At 41.7% G+C, this 23,311-nt stretch overlaps 1 protein-coding gene across 5 annotated transcripts in view; it reads right to left on the bottom strand.

The window, feature by feature from the left end:
* Nucleotides 1-23,311, bottom strand: part of cep112 (centrosomal protein 112) — a 111,596-nt gene that overhangs the window by 30,895 nt on the left and 57,390 nt on the right. For all 5 annotated transcript variants that reach the window (XM_042342386.1, XM_042342383.1, XM_042342385.1 and 2 more), the window contains 4 exons: nucleotides 19,582-19,717; nucleotides 16,294-16,401; nucleotides 13,147-13,329; nucleotides 3,831-4,061 (listed from right to left, as the gene is read on the bottom strand). In XM_042342386.1, coding sequence (XP_042198320.1) covers nucleotides 3,831-4,061; nucleotides 13,147-13,329; nucleotides 16,294-16,401; nucleotides 19,582-19,717 — 658 coding nt within the window. The remainder of the gene's footprint in view (nucleotides 1-3,830; nucleotides 4,062-13,146; nucleotides 13,330-16,293; nucleotides 16,402-19,581; nucleotides 19,718-23,311) is intronic.

Genomic DNA, 23,311 nt, shown 5'->3' on the forward strand with positions numbered 1-23,311 from the left:
TCCAGTCCTATATATTCTTATCTTCCTGTTGAAATTGTCCAACATGCCTGATCACAAACTTGGAGTGAGGTTCAGAAATGAACCCCGTCACCTCGCTGAAACTTTGCGACACATTTGCTGGATTTCAAAATCCAAGACCTCTTCCCAGACCATATGAATAACCATGAGGCCTTTCAACGATTATTCTGTACATTTACGTTACAACCTTGAAACAAACAGTTTAACAGTCCAGGTAACTGGCCAGTGTACTTTGGATGTACTACAGTCGATGGTTCAGTCAAAATGCAGAGTTCTGTGATCATTGCAACCTTGTGAAAAAAAAGGTTAATGGCATAATCAACGCAAAAAATAAAAAATAAAAACTTCCTCGTACTCCGTCCCAAAGTTCCTGGTTTTCCCAGAGTTGGCTAACTCAATGCAGCTTTTCATAGTGTGTGTGTCTGTGGGGTGGGGGGGGGTAGAGGGAGATTAAAACGATCAGCAGTATTTAAGAAAGGATCAGCAGCTTCCATCTCCTGGAGCTCAGAGTGTGCTGGAACCCATTACACCTTTGTGATAGCAGATTTGTAAAATGTTCAGGAGGCTGGCAGACTTTCTTCCCCTTGGGGTTTGGGTAAGGTGGTTAAGTTAAAACTTTGTCCACCATCCTCTGTACTTTCGTGGTTATAGAGCAATGGAGTAGTTTGAAAAATCTTTTTAAAAACATGGAACAAGGAGATAAAGGTGTTTACACAGGGCTCCAGCGGTTTGGCCACTGGCAAAATCGCCTGTGATTTAAATACCGTTTTCTGCAGGGAATCTTTTTCCTCACTCGTTTCCCCAGATAGTAACTCAGACCCCAGTTCTCATCAGAGCCAAAGATTCACACCTCTGCATGTCCACAAGGTAATCCCTGGGGATCAATGGGACTTTAAGGGGTCACTGGGTAAAGGGGAAGACATGATACAGGGGCCAGCATTCCTCCCACTCAGCAGTGGGTGCAGCTCACTTTCACTGCTTTGTGACTAAGGCCTGTGGGGTTTCGCAAGATATAAATTCCTCGGTCCCACTGAGGTGACACAAGAGCAGCAGCCAGTGAAACACCATGTAATTACACTAGTGTAATTCTGTAAACAGGTCTCAGAAAGGGGCTCTGATAGAAGACATAACAGCAGCAACACAGTTAGTTTGTCTTTGATCCTCACTGCAAGTCCAATATCTGTCATAAAATCAGTCTCCACCTATCTTTTAAGGGTTTGGTTGAAGTAAACTAATAAGTTAAGTTGTGACGTTTTGAGACCCCATATGAGACCGGGAGTGGCACCTTCTCCATTATGCAATGATGGAATAGTAGTGAGCGAAGCGTGAGATGCAAGGGGTGGCTGTTTGCATATTTCACATAACGACAAACCTGACATTTGGGTATTTGTGCAACTGGAACTTAAATGCTGCTTGCTCAGATCAGCACATAGTAAGTACTGGTTCCCAGGCTCATCAAACCAATTCTTATTTGTGCAGCATGGGAAAGAATGCTACTACACACACACACTCTGTGCTTGTGGCAATGTTACTTTTTTAAGAGGGAACAATAATTCTTTTCAATTTTGATCAAATTTAGGTTTTAGCAATCAAACCGGAAAGGCTAAATTCAATTAAAGTAAAATGGAAACAGTGCATTGCTATAAAATCTTACATTCGACTCAGTGCCTTTCATGTCGGGCTGATGTCCCAAAGTGCTTCTCGGGATACACTGTAAAGTGACTATGTACCTTAATTATGGGTGAACATGGCAGCCAATTTGCACACAGCAATGTCCCACAAACAGCCAATTTCATTTTGGGGATTGTTGGCCAGGTCACCTGGAGAAACTCCCTTCTCTTTTTGAATCATGTCATGGGATCTTTAACATCCTTCTGAACAGGCAGATGGGATCTTGGCTTAGTGTTTCATCCTAAGGATGGCACCTTCACCAATGCAGCACCCCCCCCCCCCCCCAGTATAATCAAGACAGTCTATATGAGTTCCCAACAAGGGGTTTCAACCTTCTGACTCAGAGGCAAGAGTGCTATCAACTGAGCCAGGCTGCCACACACTGGTTGACTCTGCATGGCATACATGGAGGGACACAGTGTTGTATTTCACCATTGGTGAGTGTATTTCAACTTATTTTGAAACTTGAAAATCTATCACTGAACTTTCTGTGCCTTGCTTGACTTGTTTTGTTCGAATGCCTGGCATGCAGAGAGCTCATCCATATTGCACTGGGCGAGATAAGAGTACAATTACTTTTGCATCGTTCAAATGAAACACGATGCAGGAGCAGTGTGCAAAAGACAAAATCAGCGAGGAAAATGAGATGTCTAAACGGTTCTGGCTTCTGGAGGGCGAGGGTGGGCATAGCTGGTTATTTGCAGACTACAAGTAAAGTAACCTTGCTCAGGCAACTCAAGAGAGGTAACGTACAGTGGCAAGGGAACGAGGAACCTTTCCCCCACTTCAGTCACATAAAGTATTTACTTCACTCTGCTGCAGTAACAGCAGGTTTTCAGCTTTATATCCACAAATCCCACACTGCATCCAGGTAGCCAACACTCATATTCCAGTTTATTGCTTTTCTGTCACATTTCATTAGTGAGAGAGGATGCATCATGTAAATGTAAATTTGGGTACAGTTTTTAGACAATGTGCACACATATGGCCTGCTGTTAGAAAGCGCAACTCAAAAGACACATACCGAAATAATCGACAACAGATGTCTTTGAAAGAATGCATCCCTGCAATATATTTGTTGTAAGCAACAGAACTGCAGTTGTGCTGCTGAAATGGTTCACCTCTCCACAATGAAAGCAATGCAAAGTTTGTGGTTTGACAGTGCAACAGCTGAGACGCTCTCTGCTGTGGCATGTAACCAAGGTTCCACTGCACATTCCCTTGTGAACATCTCTAAGTAGCTAGACTTCATCTGAGAGAAACGTTTTCATTGCCTATTGACAGTTGACTGCAGGCCACCGGCTCCTGGATGGGTTACTTTGCCAGATCAATCTCTCAGCTACAACACGAGTAAATTCTTGACACATCACATGACATCAGGATTGCAAGAAACTCAAGTAACGCCAGTAAGACCTGAAGATTTGGTGACATAAATAGCTGCACTTTGTAGTCAAACTCACTCTGGTAATCAGGTCGGGGTGTCCTTCACTGGCACTGCTTGGGGACATCTGAGTTAAACAAAGGATGGCAGCATTTGCCAGGCCACATAGCTAAGACAATGATATTAGAGGCCTGCCTGGCTTTGAGGATATTTTGACTGATGGAGGGAGGGTATCATGCACGTTGCATTCTGAAACACTGAGTACACGGCATCTCATAATTTAAAGATCACATTTTCTTTAAATGAATCTTACTTGAGTGAGTTTCTTGGATGGAAGATATAGCTGAGTATCTATCCTAATCGTTGACTAGTTATGAGCGAGTAGACAGGCAGACAACAGACAGAACAACATACAGAAGTGATGATCTTAAACCATGAATGCACCTGCCTGTTCAGGGTTAAAATTCCACAACACTATTTGAAAAGAGAAGGAAGTTTCTCCAGGTGTCCTGACCAGCAATCCTCCAGATAAATTGTTCAGTCATTTTATGGTTGTTTGGTGACATGGAACCTTACTGTGTAAAAATTGGCTATAATCACATAAATACATTCACTACACTCGACAGCAAATTATTCTTGAAGAACGTTGCGATGTATTGAATGTATTGATATTGGTGCTATATCAAATGCAAGGATTATCTATAAGATTATTATTATTACTATTGCAGAAGCACTAAAGGATTCCCGGAGAGCATCCTACCTTCTCTGCCGCCTGCTCCAGTTCAGTGGTGCTCGCCCTCTGCATCTCCAACTTCATCCTTTCCATCTCTGCTCTTAGCTTGCTGACGCCTGCCTCATGCTCGCGTAGCGCCTTCTGCTTCTCCTCCTCTCGTAGCAGGCCCAGCTCCACCAGCTGCTGCTTACGCTGGGAGTTCACCTGGATCAGCTCCTCTCGCAACTGGTGCACCTGAGCCTCCAACTCCGAGATGGTCTGCAAAAGGAGCAGCAACGATAGACTTAACCTAAGTGTGAACTTAGCTTTTGCGTGTTGTTCTCCGCAAGCACTCTCATTACGGTTACTCCCCTTTCTCCACAGCAAATAAATACATACAACCCGGTCAGGTACCTCCTAGTTACCTTGGTAATAATTGGTAATAAGGGACAGATTAAATCCCCTTGTTCTGGATTTTGAATATTTTAATGAGCTCCCCCCTTCTGTTAATATGAATTTCCCCAGTGTCTGTAGCCAGGCATGTGATCAGTAACCAACACCAACTGTTGCCTATTTTAATAATAAACAACAATTTGCATTTATATAGTGGCCTTCGCGTGGGACAGCATCTCGGAGCACTCAAGGATCAAATAAATCTTTGATAAGAAACAATGAAGAAATTGCTGAGTTGAAAATGTGATATTTGTGGGTGAATGGACAGAGTAATCTGTCGCCAATTATCTCAGGAGCCAGCAGTTTTGAGTGTTTTAGGCTTCCCGTGTTTTAATGTTTGTTGGGATTTTCCGTGCTTGCTTTTAGCCAGGTTGTGCTCCAGCTAAATCCTGGCATCCTGTCACTGTTCCCAGCACTCTTTCATCACGAATAAAGTGAAAATGGGGTTAAAATCAGTTCCAAAAAACATTGATCAACCCCACTTGTCACGGTGCTGAGATGACCTTTAGTTTAATAAAGCGTAAATTAAAAAAAAGGAGCGGGCAGAAAACAGCAGAGAAAGGATTGCAACAGGATGTGAGGAGATTAACCTCTTTGCCACAAGGTTATTGGTATAATCGAGAGATATAAAATGTAACATTTTGAAATTCAGGCGGCGTTTCAGGGAAACATTTTCTCTTATTTGGTGGGAATCTTGTGATGTTTCCCCAGGTAATATTCTGGATCCAATTTCCCACTAACTTGATCGGTGCTAAGTAGCAGGCAGTTTAGGTATTTTAGTCCATTTATTTCAAAATGGGTCAAAGTTCCTTCCATTGCTGAGGGAGGTGAAGAGGCCAGAGGACAGCAAGACAGCAGCCAGTCATACAGAATTCCAACACCAGTGATTTCTCTATTGGACACTGTAGACAAATTCAGTCTGGACCCAGCAGTCTTTCACAGCAGATCAGCACCTGATCATGAGAGGTTGAGGATTAGAAGTCCTTCTAAAATGGTCCGGACTATTTGGTGTCAGATAGGACATTGTACAGGGCAGACCAGCTTTCCTGTTTCTTGAAGAGAAATGCTTCCACCAAAAGTAAGTTATATTCTTAAATTTTACAATATATTCTGTGAAGTGCTTTGAGACGTCTCAACATGATAAGGCGTTACATCAATTGTAAGGATTATTATTGTTAAAGAAGTAGGAAGACCGATTGTGGAAACCCAGATCAGTTGATTAATATCTAGTGGAAGCTGAGATCCAGACCTCACAAGCTGCCTCAATGTTGTCTTCAGAAGCCGAGATGTTTTGTCTTAGGAGAGAGGTCTCTTGCTAATAGGCAACCTACGCATGATGAATGCCAGTCCATATCTGGAGCGTATTGCCCCAATATGATCATTTTGCGGAGGTAATGATTGTACAATTTGGCTTAGTTTGAATGCACAGCAAAACGTCTTTATGATGTGCTACAGTGTTGGGCACACACTATAAGAAAGGGGAAAAACTCAATGCATAGAAAAGAAAGACTATTAATAATGTGAAGAGAACTCTTATCCTACTAGCACCAGGAGGTGATGAATGCCAGTCCATATCTGGAGCGTATTGCCCCAATATAATCATTTTGCGGAGGTAATGATTGTACAATTTGGCTTAGTTTGAATGCACAGCAAAACGTCTTTATGATGTGCTACAGTGTTGGGCACACACTATAAGAAAGGGGAAAAACTCAATGCATAGAAAAGAAAGACTATTAATAATGTGAAGAGAACTCTTATCCTACTAGCACCAGGAGGTGAGGTGGTCCATGCAAGCACTCAGGAAAACAATTACAAGGAATTCTCAGAGCTAAGCTCCCAACCAGCTGGAATGAGGTGGAAGAAACCAAACCAACAACACATTCACGTCAGAATTTACAAGCAAGGAAACTTTTTTAAAAAAAATCTTTCAATCATTTACACAAGCACAGTTCAAAACTTCTGAACATGTTTGTACGCAGCAGAGACAACCCAAAGCAGAAAAGCACTTAATCATTATCTTTTATTGACTGGCTACCTAATGACCACTAAGTCAGATCATTCTCCCACATATTCAATTTGAGGCTGGTCTGGCAGTGTTCTGAATTCACTAACAGGTACTATGGCTCTCACTGTATTTGTGTGCAGTAAAGATCCCAGATCAGTATCCCCTCAGGAGAAGGAATACATTGAACAGAGATATCCTTGCCACATTTTTTTTTGAAGTGATACATGAAAGGCACATAGACTTTATAGGCTGTTGTTCACTTCTATTAATATTTTACAGGGGTTTTAATTTTTTTATTGCATCGGATACATCTGCAGGACAATGTAATTATTATCATAACTTCAGAAACACTCAGCTCTCATTAATTTATTTGGTGAAATATAAAGAAGATGGTAAAGAACTCTGTCTGGCTTAATATCCAAGTGAACCAGTTGTCCTATACTTGCACGTCCTGCAGTAACATGTATATTGAATACAAATTAGAAGCTGAACCTTATATCTGTGTTGCAGTTCTCATTTCCAATTCGAATACTGTACTGCAATCTTAAGTCTCAGGTGGATAAAAGGAAAGCATCTTTCTGAATATCAGCTAATGCCACATTTGCAAGTCTTGAGGAGATCAGTGTGCATAAGATCATTTCTAGCAAGCTATATGTGAATTGCTTTGTACTGTTCCACTGATGGAAACTATTCCTGGTTTGGGATTAAACCCTTTTCATCATAAAGCCCCATCTGGTCCTGGGTCCACGTCAGTCAAACCTTTCCCTTTAAACTTACTGCTTTGATTTCAGATCAATTTATTCAACCACATTTGTGTGACTCAATGAAAGGACAGCATCATTTAAACCAAAAGTATTTCCTTCATGTAACGACCATAATTAAAAACAATGGTTACGAAGGAATAAAAACAGGATAATATTTTTGATAGTGCTTCAAAGGCTGACAGCTGTCAGTGGCCTTGAAGACGCTAATCAGAAATGGAACAAGAAGTTCCCATTAAGGGCTGTGTCTGGGAAACAAGTCAGCTTATAATGAAATAAACCGTCTCAGACACATCCTTGTGTTTGCAATCTGTCAGGATATATACTTTCCTGTTTATTGTGTGCCATATTAACTGTTCAGCAGACAACACATTTTGCAAGGAGGCTAGAAAGGAATGCTTTGATACTGTCGTATTCTATGACTATCAAGTTACATATTTTTCTATAATTATCACACATTGGTACAGGAAAGCGACACACAGGAAACCTAGATCTTTTGACACACAGCATTGCACACACGGTTGAGGAAGAGTAGAGGTTAGGAGTATTTCGGGGAAGGATTTGTTGGTTTATAATATTTAAATAGGACAACTTAAAAAGAATGAATGCATTATAATCGTCAAGAGAGGAGATGCCTCCTAAACCAGAGATGCAGTGGAGCTGTTTGGAACGATAATGATCTGGATTTTAGCCATTCTCTTCCCTCCTGAAGTGGGACAGGCGCGGGCAGTTCTCTAATGTCTTGCTCAAAAGGCTCTTCTTCATGGGCGAGCTTGGAGAGTGAGTGACACCATCTTGGGAAAGATGGTGTTGATGGTGTGGATGAGGAAACGGTGGAATGGAGGCAGCATCATCTTTCCCAAGGCCTCGCTTCTCTATGCTTTTGTTCAAATATACAGAAGGGAGTTTCTCCTGGAGTCCTGGCCAACGCCCTTCAAGTTCAGAAGATGGAATTATTTTAAAGAATGCGGTAAATGTGTGAAATAGCCTACCCAGGGACGGAATAGAAATCAAGTCAGCAAATTCAAGAGAGAATTAGATAGCTATTTGGTAAAGAATTTAATTGAGAGGAGAGAAAAATTACTTTTTTCACACTGGGACTGACCAGATGGACTACAATGGTCATTTTTTCTTCTGCACTGTATACAGTATAAAGATAAAAGGATATCTTACTTGAGACCAGGGCAGCACACAACAGTGTCAACAAAATGCAAGATGGAGCAATGCGACACAATCTCCTTACACTGGGTTTCACATCTTATAGCAATACTGCCACAAGGAGGCCAGGTGTTTTCCAACCACATGGGGAGAGAAATCAGAGGAAAGAGGGCATCTGTGCACCATACCCTAGCAATAGTCACTGCCTCCAGGAGATGGTGAACATTGGAGGGAAAGGAATAATAATGATTTCTTAGTGAGTTTTTCTGGAGCAGGGAGGCAGTGGGTAAATGCTGCGACCGAGACTAATGTGATAATAGAGTCCTAATCTCTGCAGCTGAGGGCTTCATTCCCATAGGCTTATTGCGTGCAATGGTAGTGTAAAGTGTAGGTTTCTTACAGAAACAATGCTTTTAAAAAGACTGAAATGGTGACTTAAATGCAGAATTAAGCATTTTAGTTAGTAATAATAATAATAATAATCCTTGCATTTGATATAGCGCTTTTCACGTCAGGAGGACGTCCCAAAGCGCTTCACAGAACACACTGTAAAGTGAATTGACTGTATATTTGTGGGCGAACGCAGCAGCCAATTGCGCACAGCAATGTCCCACAAACAGTCGTAGATTGAAAATGACCAATTTATTATTGTTTTGGGTTTTGGAGGGATTATTATTAGGCTCGTGTGGAGTAAGGAAACTTGCCCAAGGTTTCGCCCTCTGCCGGGAATTAAACTCAGGTCTCTCACTTGCAAAGCGAGTGCTCTAACCACTGAGCTACAGGACTCCAAATAGTAGATGAAAGAAAATGAAGAATATTTAGAAACATTGGTTGCGTTAGTAATCAAGGTGTGTTTTATAGTTCAAATTATTTCACTCAGTGGAAATTGTTTAAATACACAACTTGTCCTGAAAATCATTTGTCCTCTAACAGCACCTTATCATCATTTGGTCATCTGTTTACCTCCACGGGCGGAGGTGGTGAAGGAAAGAGGTTGATTGTGATTATTGATCATTCACTGAAAGTTTTTGCAGCAAAGTTAATCAGGTTTCCGCTCAACTGCTTTCAGCAATTGAGCTTTCTTCCTAGCATTTCCGCCCAGTTCACCCTCTTTACACAAGGGATCAGTCTTGTTGCTCGCAGTGTGGTCTTCCTAGTGCTTTGCAAAACTACAAAGACGTGTACTCTGTACTGGAGCCCTAACCTACGAGGAGAAGCTTGCAAGAGCTGAACTTGCTTCATTGGAAAAAAGATCGAAACACAGAATTCAGGTTTATAAAAGGCTGAAAAGCACAGATAATAAACATGTGAATAGGGTAGTCGAAAACATATGTTATTGTATTTGTGCAGACAATACAGGTCCGATGAGACACCTCAGAATGTTCAAAAACCAACTGGTTCAGCTCATATTGTGAGCTAGCTGGCCATCACCAGAAGACGCCCAGACAGGTGTACTGTTGCTTCATTACCAATCAGAATCTGTTTCTTCAGAAACCATCTCAGATTGGAAATTATCGGAAATTCTGAATCAATTCTTTCCTGTGTTAACTATTTGCAGACAAGTACCTAAATCTTAGTCACCCCATAAATAGCATCAATGGGTGATAAAAGTTTCGTCTGTAGAAAAAGTTAATTTAATACCTAATAATAATCCTTGCATTTGATATAGAAGCGTATCACATCTTCGAGACGTCTCAAAGCGTTTCACAGAATATACTGTAAAGTGAATTAACTGTGTATTTTGTGGGCCAAATGCAGCAGCCAATTGAGCACAAACAGCGTGGATTATTTTTGTTAAGGGATTATTACCCCCCCGGAAAAGTAATCCGCCAATTGACTAACAACCTGTTCCTACTTACTGCTAGGTAAACAGAGACGTGTTGAGTAAGGAAACATGCCCAATGTTTTGCCCTGCCCGGCTGGGAATCAAATCCAGGACCTCTCGCTTGTGAGGTGAGCGCTCTAACCACTAAGGTACTGGACTCCATTTCATTATAGTCAAAATGAAGTGTTCCATTGCACAGTCGGGTTCTTGGAGCTGGTTAAACACAAGGTGTTGCCTCTTCAACTTCTTTCGAGCACAAACACACAGAATATCATTAAAGCCAAATGAAGTTTTCTTTACCTCAAACATTTCCAATCCCTCGACCCCCAAATCATCTTTGCTTTGGATTAAAAAGGATCAGTTTTAGCGTAATTTGCTCTCAATTATTCAATGTGTCCAGTTCATAGCTCACCAGCTACATGTGGAGGTCAGGATTAGTGTTAGACACGAAGACAACCAATTTTAAATCCATAAGATTGACTTTTACAAACTAAAAGCATCAGAATTTCCAAACGAGCAAGGATGTCACTATCAAAGTAAAGCAGCTTTGAAATTCCCCGACAGCATGCAAATAGTTTAATTAAAGACACTCCACCACATCTGTTCTGACACCTGGCATGGACTGAGCGGCATGGCGTGGACCGAGAAATACACTTCATCGATAGCCTCGGTAGCTGGAGAAAGTTGAATGGCGATAGCTCAAGGCCAATTTGAGCAAGAATTGACGCACATGTATTCTGCCCAATTTGAGAATGAGCACAATTAAAGGACAAAACCAAACGCTGACTCTGTTGATCTTCAAATCAATTCTCAATCTTTGGAAACACACATTCCGGAATCCAATAATCGTATCTTTTGAGTTTTAAAAAAAATTTTGATTATAATTTTTTTGTGAAAAAAAGTCAAAATACATTTGACATCATCGAGGTATGCATCAGTCACGTTCCACAGTCTTCAACTGTAAATATTCTTCATTCAAATTGGATTTCAATTTTAACTGAAGAATGATCAAATAGACCTCTAAAAATACTGGAACTCTGAAGAATTCCTCAGTAGTTCTCAACTCCTGGGGGGCAGAAAGGCAGCCCTTGAGAGACGGCTAGCTTTTGGTATATACAAAATCCTTTTTTTTCCAACAAAAAACAGATTTGAATTAAATATTTTACTTTGATGTTCTGTTGTGTTAAAGGGGCTAAATAAATGATATTATTTCAATAATGCAATACATCACAAGTCTAAATGATTGACTATAACATTGAGAAGTGGCAGAGTCCTTTCCTAGAATGTGTTCCACCCGCTTGAATTGTGAAACTGAGGATTAGTCATCCAAAGGACAAATTCTCAGCTCCTCACATGACTAGCACAAAGAAGCGATCTTCTTGCCCTAAAAATAATATGTTAGTTTAGGGCATTCGTTTGCTGATTGCAGAGCCTGCGGTCAAAGCAAAATGGCTTCAGTTTCATTGATCTGTTCCTCTGTAAAATTGCTTTCCAGGAAACACCTGAAGTTCCATTTGCGACATACTTTGAGGCGTTTCACTCAAGCAAATCCATGATCAAATTGTTCAGAAGTATCAAACCCTAATGTGGCTCTAAGTCACCCGGCACACTGTGACTGCAGGTTGGTTCACTGCGATTCAGCAATTTCAACGTAGTCTCTTTACTGATGTTCAACACCACTAGCTCCTGCCTGGGCGGCTTGAACAATCAGATCTTGGCACTCGGTAAACCTAACGGGATTAGCGTATGATGATGGTATGTTTCCGGGCTCCTTCTCCTCCAGAAACGCTAAAGGTCAACAGACATCAGGCGAATGTGATGCCAAGAAAATAAGCCATCCGCGCGGATGGCATTGCATCTCAGTCCATGCAAAACAGAGAGGGGAGCCGTCCATATACATCAATGTTTTCTTTAGAAATCGTTTGATATTTGTGTCCTGTACGGTTGCTAGATCGTATGGTTATGATTAACTTATTTAATTGCCAAAAAATTTTTCTTTGTTTTAAAATTCCAAGGTAATGTATCAGGTGGTCTGGTCTATAGAATGCGATTGTCGCTAACTCAAGTGGGCGATTGTTTGAATTAATACAAACTAAATTGTATGTTGAAAAACTTAGAACTATTTTTATTCCTCTAACCGCTGTAAGGAATTCAACATCAAAGGAAAGCATATTAGCGATTTTAAGGTTTATCCTGCCTTTTTTAAAAAATATGCTACGCACACGCCTATCCTCTTTTGATCGGGTCGTCCCAAAATAAAGGTTTCTGGTTTCCCCCGTAATGTGGCGCTATCTTTGTCCAGTTTCAGTGTACCATACATGGCCGCAGAGAGCGAATGTTAGCCCGCCGTGTGCACTCCCTTTATCTTTCTGCAGTCAGTCCCTGCCAGGGATCCACTCTTGCTGATCGAATTGGGTTTCACTGCTCAAAAACACAACCCATCTGAAAGTTTTTTTTTCCCCCAAGAAAGAAAAAGCTCAGAACTAATCTAAATCATTTTCCATGCTGACAATGCACATTTCATCCGTACGTTTGATGCTTCAAATGTGTCCACAGCTGGGGGTTATTCTGTCAAATGGCTTCCAACAGTGACTGTTACTTTCAAGGATTGGGAAGGGGAGGGAGTGTGGGGGGTGAGATGAAATATAACAAAAATAATGGTGAAAGGGGAGAGAAACATTTCTAAACCTTGTAAATTCAATAACGCTCATGGTCAGATGTCCAGGAGTGCAAAAATGAGGGGGGGGGTTTCTTAAAAAAGATGGTGCTTGGCTTCCCACAGAGCAAAGTCAAAATACATAATAAAAAACGTGGGCTTTCGACTCGCGCATAATCACATAAAGCCCAAATGCAATTCCCAATTTATGGAAGAGATCCAAAATAATAGGAGCGTGACTCCAGGTGAAAGTGAAAGGCCAAATTTATCGCATCAGGGGACATTTTAAAGCTGGCAACCTGCAGTTTTTGCAGATTAAATCTTATTTATCCCCCATACAGCATTAACAGAACCGTACGCAAAGCTAATTCACCCCACCCAGAAATCGGCGCTCAAGCAGACAATTCCAGCCCTCGCCAAAGCGCATGCTATAATCGCCGCATTGATATAAATTTTAAGTAAGACTCTTTCAGTTAAGAAAAAAAATTCCCATCAGCCATTTTCACCTGAGTGTCTTGCTTCCTCAGTTGCCTGGTCTGGTTTTCGTGTTCCACTATGGCGGCACGAAGCTGCTTCTCGAGGTTGTCGATCTCCCGTTCGTGCTCTCGGACCAGGCTGTCCTTTTCCGCGCTGTGCTGCTGGAATAGGTACGTCTTCTCCTGCTCACGCTCCAGCTTCAGTTCCACTATCTGATTGGGTGACGAAGAGTGCCGTTCATCAATACCACATCACCGTTACCATGACAACACTCCGTCCGCTGCATTTTATTCCCCCCTTCTCCTCATCTTTTTCCTCCTAAACTCATCAATTTTCCAAAAAAAAGTCCCTATTGCTAAACATGATTGCTACGTCACTGTTGCACCACTGCTCTGCAGTTGTTAAACTTCCCCCCCACCCTCTCCCCAGCTTGCTCGCTCTGCACAGCACGAACCCGCACCTTGCAGTCTTGCAAACTGACCATCTTTTTTTCAATCCCTTTCACGACCTTCGACAGGGGGGAAAAGAAACACATATATAAATCTCCGTTGGTTTTAGCACAAAGCTGTGAGCCTTTGTATTGTTTTTCCAAACAAAAATGAAGTTTCTCTGATTTAGGCAATGACTGTTGTATAAATATAATTAATATAATTTATATGGTTACAAAAACAAAACCATCTTAATCCTTAGCATGTGAACCATTCGATGGGATTTCTTCGGCTATTCAGACCATAACTGAGGATTCAATGAAACGCACACAAAGGTTCTTTTTTTTATAAAAAATGGATAAAATTCGGATTGCGATTTTTCGGGGGGGAAACACAGCGGGCGCTGATTCTATAAATCCCGTCTCCAAGCATACAAAAATCATCCAATTTACAGTGTTTTTTACATGAAAGACGGAGCATTCTCTGGCTGTCAGCTATGTGATCTGAAATAAACAGACTTACATCTTGAGCAGGACGCCTGCTGTGCTGGGAGCTTGCTATGATTGCACATAAAGCCGTCTATTCCCAATATTCAGTTCTCAGTCACCACCAAGCTGGAGACTCTGACCTTGGCCAATCCTCAGCTCCCTCACTAGGCTTGAATGGTAGTGTGAAACCGAGGCCTACTCTCCACTGCTTTGATACTAATCCTCCCAGACTGTGCACAATGGCACCCTACCTGGCCTGCTGACTATAGGCAGCGATGCTGGCTTTGAAGCAGGTGATGAATAGAGGCCTGCAGGATCCCAGATTTCCAGCAATCCCAGGCCACACAGCTGCTAGCAACAGTCACTTAGATTTTTCTTCAGTTTTGGTTGATTTTCGTCGGGATGGTACTCGGACCAAAAGATAGAAGCTTATTTTAAACACAGCCATTCTCTTGTCTAACAGCTGATGGCTAGCTCACACCCAAATGTTTCTACATGCGCAGGACATTCTAAGCACACTTAACCCTTAAGCAACTTGTAAACTGGAAACCAAATTAAATACCTTCTGTTCCACGGCATGATCTGAGCAGTACTTTTTCTCCACATTTACTAAAGACGCAGAAATGACAATGCTCTCCCTCCCCTCCGCACACAAACTGAAAAAGACGTCAAAAAAAAATCCCTGTCTGCTTCGCAGCTTGTGTATCACTACATTACTAACCCACTTTGTGACGAAGGCTCTAATATTCATTAGTTGAGTTTCCCCAGCTTGTAATGAACCTGTACCTCGCTGCTTCGCAACCACAATGCATTCCTCTCCGTCCCTTTTAAATTATTTAGCATGCCAAAAATCAAGATGTTTTACAAAAATAAATAGGCAACAAATCCATAGTGGAAGACAGTGTGAAAAAATAGCTGAAAGGGGACATGTCGGGGTGATAATTTTAGGGCCCAAATCAGAAAGTATTGAGAAAATAAACTTTTACTCACTAAAGCTGTTTATTTCTCAAATATAGAAATAAAATTTTTAAAAACCTGACCAGGGGGGTGGGGGTTATATTTTGAGATCGGAATTATTGGGAAGTTAAAAGCTTATATCCAGTTAAAGAAACATTGAAACAGGGGTAAGACGTTTAGCCCCTCGAGCCTGTTTCGCCATTCTACAAGAACACGGCTTGTAGATATTTAGAAATGATCACAATATAAAATCATATAATATCCTCAAAACAGTAACAACGTCCGCATATAGTCGGCGGCTGAGAGCTGCAGACAGGAGAACACAAGATCTTCGGTGTACCGAGAGAGGGGGTGGGGAAACAAACCTGAGGGCCGGGGACAGGCCGAACACCTAAACGCACAAAAGAAAACCATTAATGATACTTTAAAGTGAAACCCAGCCCCGAATGAAAAAAGGAAAACAGACAAACTGAAACAGCGCTCAAAATGACGGTTATTCATTTTAATTTTGTTTCACACTCTCCAAATATTAGTCTAATATTAATCTCTGCTCCACCATGACAATTGGGCAGGTTGGGTGCGCAGGAGGTGGTTTCTTGGCGATGTCCAGATTACATGGGGCATTGAATCCTCATGGGATAGGAACACTTTAAAAGTATTAGAATTTGTTTAAGGAATGGTTGCACCATGTGTCTGTCTGAGTAAAAGAATTCCTCTAACACAGACACCTACCAGAGAAGACACCATCACCTTGCAAGGCAACAACTGGGTCTGGGCTGTAAGTGGCTTTGACATTCCCTCTAAAGTCACTGGGTACTGAGGAGACAGTGCCCTGTGAGGTAGGTAGCCAAAGCAAATTGCCATGTTATAACCAGGGGACAGTGTAAATGCAACATGGCGCTATAGGATGGAAACAAATTGACTCTCTGCTTTGTTACACTGGGGTCTATTTGGCCAAATTCACAAAATAATAATAAGAATCCTTGCATTTGATAGAGCGCCTTATACTGTGAAGTAGATTGACTTTAGCTGCCCTGATTTGTCCCATGCTGATTCTCTGAAACTCTGCTTGGATCCTGATCTAAATGGTCTTCTGCAAGGTCAGATTATGGGCAAGGGAGGTATTGACGGGAAGAGACAGTCTGAGCAGAGCTCCAGAGGGTGAGACAACCTGGCTACCTGCAGGACACTCCATTTACAAAACCTGCGGCAAATCAGGCAAGTTCGACCTCAATTAATCCCCTGCGACCAAGATACCAGAAATAAACTTCAGGCAAAAGTAAAAGAATCTGATTAAACATACTTGTTGTTCGGATCGTTGCTTGTGTTCCTCCAACTGCCTGGAGAATTCCTTTGATTGCTTCTCACGAACACATTTTGATCTGCTCAGATCTACTTCAACCTTCTCCATCTAGAAAAGGCAAGAAAGAGAATTTTTGATTTGGAGCTGCAGTCACAGGGACAAAAATCTATAACTATTTCACTGCAGCACAAAGTCAATGTAGCTTTAAACACTCACTGCCAGGATCAGGGTAACCTCACAACAAACCATTTTCTTTTAAAATAAAAATAAGAAACTTTTTCGGCGTGTGAAAAAAACGTATGAAACACAAAAGAAGTTTTTTTTTAAAAAATGGCAGAATTAATCAAATCAAAACAGGAACAGCAGCAAACTTCAAATACATTTAGCATTTTCCTTTGCATAAAGGCCGCCTCCTTTTGCAAGTTCTGTCCCCAAGCCATCAGCACTCTGATCTGAGTATGAATTATACAGTGAAAACCAAAGCCATTATGTTAACCCATTGCTGGCTACAGAAACCATACGATTCCTCTATTGTATTAGTTTTACTGAGTAAGCTACCACTCTCACCCCTAGTGCACAAGGTGGTGAGTTCAAACACTTACTTAGGGACTTGAACTCAGTCCAGGTTGACATTGCTCTCAATATCCTGGTGAGACTTCAGATATTCAGAGCTCACAGAAGGTTTCAGCATGGAGGAGGCCATTTGGTCAATCATGTCTGTCACTACTCCCTGAATCATCATCCTTTATGGAAAGTTCAGCTACTTTCCAGCCAATTTGCCACATTAAATGCAAGTATTATTATTATGCTGTAATATTCGTGCTGCTCAGGTGTTTAATCAGTCCGCCTTTCCATTCATCCAACCTTAACAGGCACTTATGGTAATAAATTTCACACCCTTACCACCATCTGGAATGAAGAAATTCCTGCTAACCTTTGCCCTGAAGTATTAGTTAATATCTGAGTTTCATATATGGATTCCCCCGCATCACTGTGACTTGGTCTCATAGCCAGGCCAAGTCATTGCATTCCTAGGTTAGCCTGTCTTCCCTCGGTTCCACAGCACAGACTATGATGCCTCATCTGAGTGAAATGTGCAACAGTTAATATCTAACAGATTTGCTGGGAAAGTTACCATGTTGGGCTTTATAATTTTTACTTAAAAGCATGTGGTTTGGAAGCAATTTATTCTTATGTATTGGCTCTGGGATCAATTAGTAACAGTGGAAAAGTGAATTCCTTCTCAGAGTGTTTCCCAATTTATGGAAAAAAATCTCTTTAGCAAACTCAGCTGGCTCTTTATATGAATGGATGGTATTTCAGCGACATGTACCCACTAAATCTCTGCTTCCAAAACAATTACATGGTCAACTTTCAGCTTTTGATTCAACGAATGTAAGGAGAAGCCAAAATAAAATAGCAGCACATCCTGTATGGTTTGGGCAGCCTTTGGAAATGTGTTCACTAGTGACACCTAGGGGCAGCACCTCAGCTCTATTTATTCTTCTGTTACGAAGTAGTTAGTGCCCAATAAACGATCTAACATTATGTAGATGAGATTGGGATCTGATTTGCAGTCATTAATGGGAGGAATCACATGAGAATTCCCATTCGCCGTAAGAACACTATTCTGGATGTAGTTTGTGTTGGAGTGATGGTCAGTGAGATGTACTCCCAGCTACCAGGTAGTAACTCAGATTCTTTAGTTAGAAATCACAGTTAAGAAATACTGCAAATCGCCCATTGTATTTCATGATGTCACATTGATGATGCCACCTGCCTCAAACCAGCCTCAGAAAAGCATCCTCTGCTGCAACAGTAAAATACTTCCATTTTGTAACCATCCTGATGGACTGATTCTCTGAGTGAAGTTGGTAACTTGGTGCCAAATCACAGGCACGGTTGCACTATAGGCACTCGCTGAACAGGAACTAGTTGAGAAGTCCCCTAAACACATGAATGTCTGGCTGACTGCGAGAGGAATGAAATTTCTGGACAACAGCCTGTCTGTCTCAGTGGTAAAAACATTTGGACAAAAACTATGTACTTTGGTTGCCAAAGTCGGAAAAGAATAGCGAGGATCAGGTAAGTTGAGTCCAGACAAGGACGAAAATTTAAGGGCTAGTATCTCTATAGTGAGAGTGGGTCGAAGTCTTTGCTGGACTTACAGCGATGATCTGTATGACACACTAACCAGTGCATTCCTGACTCTTGTTTACAGCATGTGTAACCGGCAGTCATTTGAATTTACTATTGTCAGATCTTCAAAGGGCTCAGTGCCTGCTTTAACATAATAGGATTTGAGAGGACAAGTAGATTAAAGCACCTTTGATGCTTCTGACCCAAGTGCAGATGTTTTTATACCAATAGTTTTTAACCAAATCTAGCAAGGAGACTCAACACCTAAAATAAATACTGTTTTTTATGGAACGTTTTTGCACTCAGCAAAACTAGTGGCACGAAAAATGGTATACTTTCTTAATTTTGCAGACTGTTATATCAAGCATTCCCAAGTCAGGTACAGCTTGCATCAGATGCACAGTGAAGCTCTCTACACACTCCCAGCCACCTGCCTTAACACCAGCCTTAGAACCACAAGATTACATTTGTATAGCGCCTTTCACATCGGGAGGACGTCCCAAGGTGCTGGACAGTGTACAGCATTTCAGAGCATCCTCTGCTGCAACAGTAAAATATTTCCATTTTGTAACCATCCTGATGGACTGATTCTCTGAGTGAAGTTGGTAACTTGGTGCCAAATCACAGGCACGGTTGCACTATAGGCACACGCTGGACAGGAACTAGTTGAGAAGTAATTTCACACCTGACCCTTAAAAACAGTGATCTCAGCAAGGTTCCAATCCATATTCCTGAGGCGAGTGCTTCAATGGGAGAGTGGAAGAAAAGCCTGGCAGTGAGGAAGGAGTAAGCCCAGCCCAGCAGTCGGTTAATGGTTTGAGGAACGTCCGATCTATTGCGCACTGTTTGCTGTGATATCTTAGAACAGGTCCTCAACATATACAACCGTTCTGAACCTGTGTGTATTAGACATGGGTTTAAGCTGAAATGGGTGGCTCAAAGTTCACTTTTGCTGTGCCACTAATTCCAGATTAAATCCACCTAATGCTGCATACTCTTCGATCTCCTGTGGTTAAATAAAATCTGATGCGAGTTCCTTAACTTGAAACCCTGGGCTTAATAATAGAAACCAGAAGCTGGCTGGTGTAAGCAATGTCTCAGCTTGGCAGACCACTTGGAACTGATGTGGGGGGAAAAAAAAAGCCTCACCTGCTGTTTCATTTCAGAGTAGACCTTGTCGGAGTTCAGCTCCACCTGCCTCTTAAACTCCTCCAGAGCTGTGTCTGCCTGCAGGGCTTGGAGCTTCTGCATCTCGCTCACTCTCGCCAGCTCATCCTCTTTCTCACTGAACAGGCAGAAAGGAATGTATAGAAACAACATTGGTCTTTATATTGTATATCTCACCTTCTCACCTCATAGAAACATCTCATGGCGCTTTGCAGTATTTTGCTATAAAACATAGTGACTGTGTATTTCTAGGCCAACACTATAAATCTTCAGGCCAACACTAGTGTTGAGGCCAACACAGCAGCCAATTTGCACACAGCAATATCCCACAAAAAGCTAATAAGTGAATAATCAATTTTATCTGGATGAGCGCTGGCCAGGATGGTGGGAGAAACTCCTTTTTCTTTTCGAATATTGCCATCTGTGCAGACAAGTTAACATCCCATCTAAAGAACAGCACTTTACACAATACAGTGTTCCCTACATTGGAGTCTCAGCCGAGACTATGATTTCAAAGTCCAAACGCAGAAATTAAACACACAACCTTCTTACTCAAAGGCAAGAGGAGTCCTGTAGCTCAGTGGTTACAGCACTCGCTTTGCAAGTGAGAGACCTGAGTTCAATTCCAGGCAGAGGCGAAACCTTGGGCAAGTTTCCTTACTCCACTCACCTAATAATAATCCCTCCAAAAACCAAAAACAATAATAAATTGGTCATTTTCAATCTACGACTGTTTGTGGGACATTGCTGTGTGCAATTGGCTGCCGCGTTCGCCCACAAATATACAGTCAATTCACTTTACAGTGTGTTCTGTGAAGCATTTTGGGATGTCCTCCTGACATGAAAAGCGCTATATCAAATGCAAGGATTATTATTATTATTATTATATTATTAGAAGAGTGCTACTAACTGAGCCAGGCTGACAAATAACAGGCAGAATTCTTTATCTTAACAGTCATCATCGTATAGTAGAAACATTTCTAATTACCGTAAATTGAAAGGGCTTCAATCAATGCTATCTATCTATGTACTTCTAACACTGCACATAATGCATTGAATAAATAGACAGGTACACACACACAAAGTTCCCTAACACTGTCTGTGCAGGCTTACACATGGTTAATGGGGCACTCAGTCGAGGTACTAAATAAAGAATGGCCTATTGAACTCCACTGCCCAGGATGAATCACTGGCTCCAGTAAAGGAGACGGAGGAAGGCAAGAACATAAAAAAAGGTGAGGGAAAAAAAACCTGTTCTGCAACCAAATCCGGTGACGCCTGTAAGCTCATTCCCCAAACTACTGACTCACCTGAGATCGGCACCTTTGATATAAGTTTCAATCAAAACATGACTTTGAAATAAGATGATTAATAAAATATATACAAAAGTATAGAAGTACAGTGTGAAACGGGGAGTGTCACAACACACATAATAACTTTAAAATAAGCCCCAGGGAATTGGGGGAGAATCAAAGTCACGCCTGCTTGATTCCAGTATACACATAAGACAGGAAGGTGTTGGCATTGATTGAGATGCATGGGATGAGCTGTCCAGTCGTCAGCGGAACAGCATGACTTGATAAACAGCTAAACCTTATTGGTTTGATCTCTGGTTTGTGCTGAAGTAGCCTTTTATTGCTGTCTTAGCAATCAATGGTCTGCGCTAGGAATGCTTCATATGGTCATCAGTGACCTGGAGTTATGGAGGGGAAAACCACTCGAGGTTCTTGCTCCCAATCGCTCTTGTGATCCCCTCCTGGAGGTGAATGTGGGTGTAGATTGGGCGAGGCCAGGATTAGGCTCGATAGTTTGCCTGAGAAGGTGGTGTGTAGGCCTTTCACTCTAACCCTCTATGGTCCTTGTGCTTATTGTGCTGATGTTATTCAGTAGGGAAACTGTACCCTAGATGGAAAATTTAAACAATTTCAGGGGAGGAGGGGAGAAATTTGACAACGCAAAACCAAAAGTCATTTTATCCCCTATGTGCCTGAATGAGGTTAAATCATTCCTACCAAAAGCTGGGTTTCATTAGATGCAACTCCATTTCTAATGTGATTCAGACAATTCTTCTTTCACAAGAGTAGGATTCATTACTGGTGCCACACAAAACACACCAAAACCCAGAGTGCAGTGACTTGTGCTGTTGTGATGACTCCCTCTGTAGCCGCTTAGCTGTGCAATGTGAGATTATGCGAATGTTACAAAACATTTAAGTGCAGGATTGCAACTGCTGCTGCCTGGAGCAGGAAACTCCTTCACCACTTTCTCATCTCTTAATTCTCTTGGAGGTTTGCTCTGAAATTCCCGAGTATTTTTCCACTCCCACCTCCTGAACTAGCAATTATATTATTCCGTAATGTTGAGATGACGATAACAACAATAACCAGCATCACCCTTGGATTTGACACAATGTGCTTCCCAGGAAATTACTACCAAATGTAATGAATGAATTTGTAGTCAAACAGGGCAGTCATATTGTGTATCTCAAGGTCCCACACAAAGCCACGAAGCATAGGGTAAAATTTGCACTCTTGCCTTCTGGTGTCATTTGAATTTGTAAATTAATGTCTCTTTACACTCCACGCTGCTCAAAGAGAAGCTGTGTTCTATTGCACAATCTGAAATATCAAAAGGAGAAATCTATGGTGTTTATGGTGCCACTCAGTCAATGTTTGTTTCCATGTTTAACACAGCAGAAAAGTAAACAGATATTTGCTGTACATTCTGTACAATGTCAGCGACATTTCTGAACCAGGGCAGTTGGCGGCTCAAGCCATTAGTGTCATTGGGGCAGAACGCCATGAGGTGACTGGAGATCAATGCAGAAGGACTTTCCCATTGCAAACACATGGCAAGAGGAAATCAATTAGCAATTCAAAGAGCACATAGACCAAAGTGTCAGCATCCAAACCGGATTCCTCACTCATGACAGCAGCTTTGAAGTCTTCTCTTGCTGTCATTAATGAGAAATTAAATTTGCACACTTCAACTTCCCTGGATTCCCTCCTCTGCCTCGCTGTCTGATTTCCTTTTGAAATGCAGTTGCTGCGGGGAGGAAAGCTGCTTCGTTACATTTTAAATGTAGGCGCTGCCGCCTCCAGCAGCTCTGCCCCTGCCCGAGCTTCTCACACTCAGGCAGTGAGTGCCGAGCACCTCTCTACATTCTCCTGCCTTGGTGTTGGGTCTCTTATGAAATCTCCAAGCTGGTGATGGTGGGTCTTTACATACAGAGACCTAAAACACAGGACCCACAAAGCAGCAACACTCAACCTGACACTGCCATACACAGGAGTGCTACAAACAGGCACTGGGTACTAGATAGATGTATGTCATACAGCATTTGTTTACCTACAAACACAGTCACTACACTTGACAACAATCAACTGTAAAGAACTTCCAGGTGCACCTATGGGTTATATCAAATGCAAGAATTATGATACAAAATATCTGGCAACGATGAGCTGAAGACGCAAGTTCCCAGCTTTGTCGAAAGGTCCTTTGCCATTTTCAAAATAATATTCTTGCTCCAGCAGAGAGATCCGATAGGATCATACACTGAGTTGACTGTAAGAAATTACTGANCCCCCAACTGTAAGGGAGCTGAATATCAGAGAAGACACAGTCATTAACCCAAGGGTGTTTCAGCAATCAGATCATCTTAACTGTAGTAATCGAGCCTCTTTGCTCAATTGGGCTCAGCCATTCTTGCAAG

This window comes from Callorhinchus milii, unplaced genomic scaffold (genome assembly GCF_018977255.1).
Source record: "Callorhinchus milii isolate IMCB2004 unplaced genomic scaffold, IMCB_Cmil_1.0 Scaffold20, whole genome shotgun sequence".
Lineage (NCBI taxonomy): Eukaryota > Metazoa > Chordata > Chondrichthyes > Chimaeriformes > Callorhinchidae > Callorhinchus > Callorhinchus milii.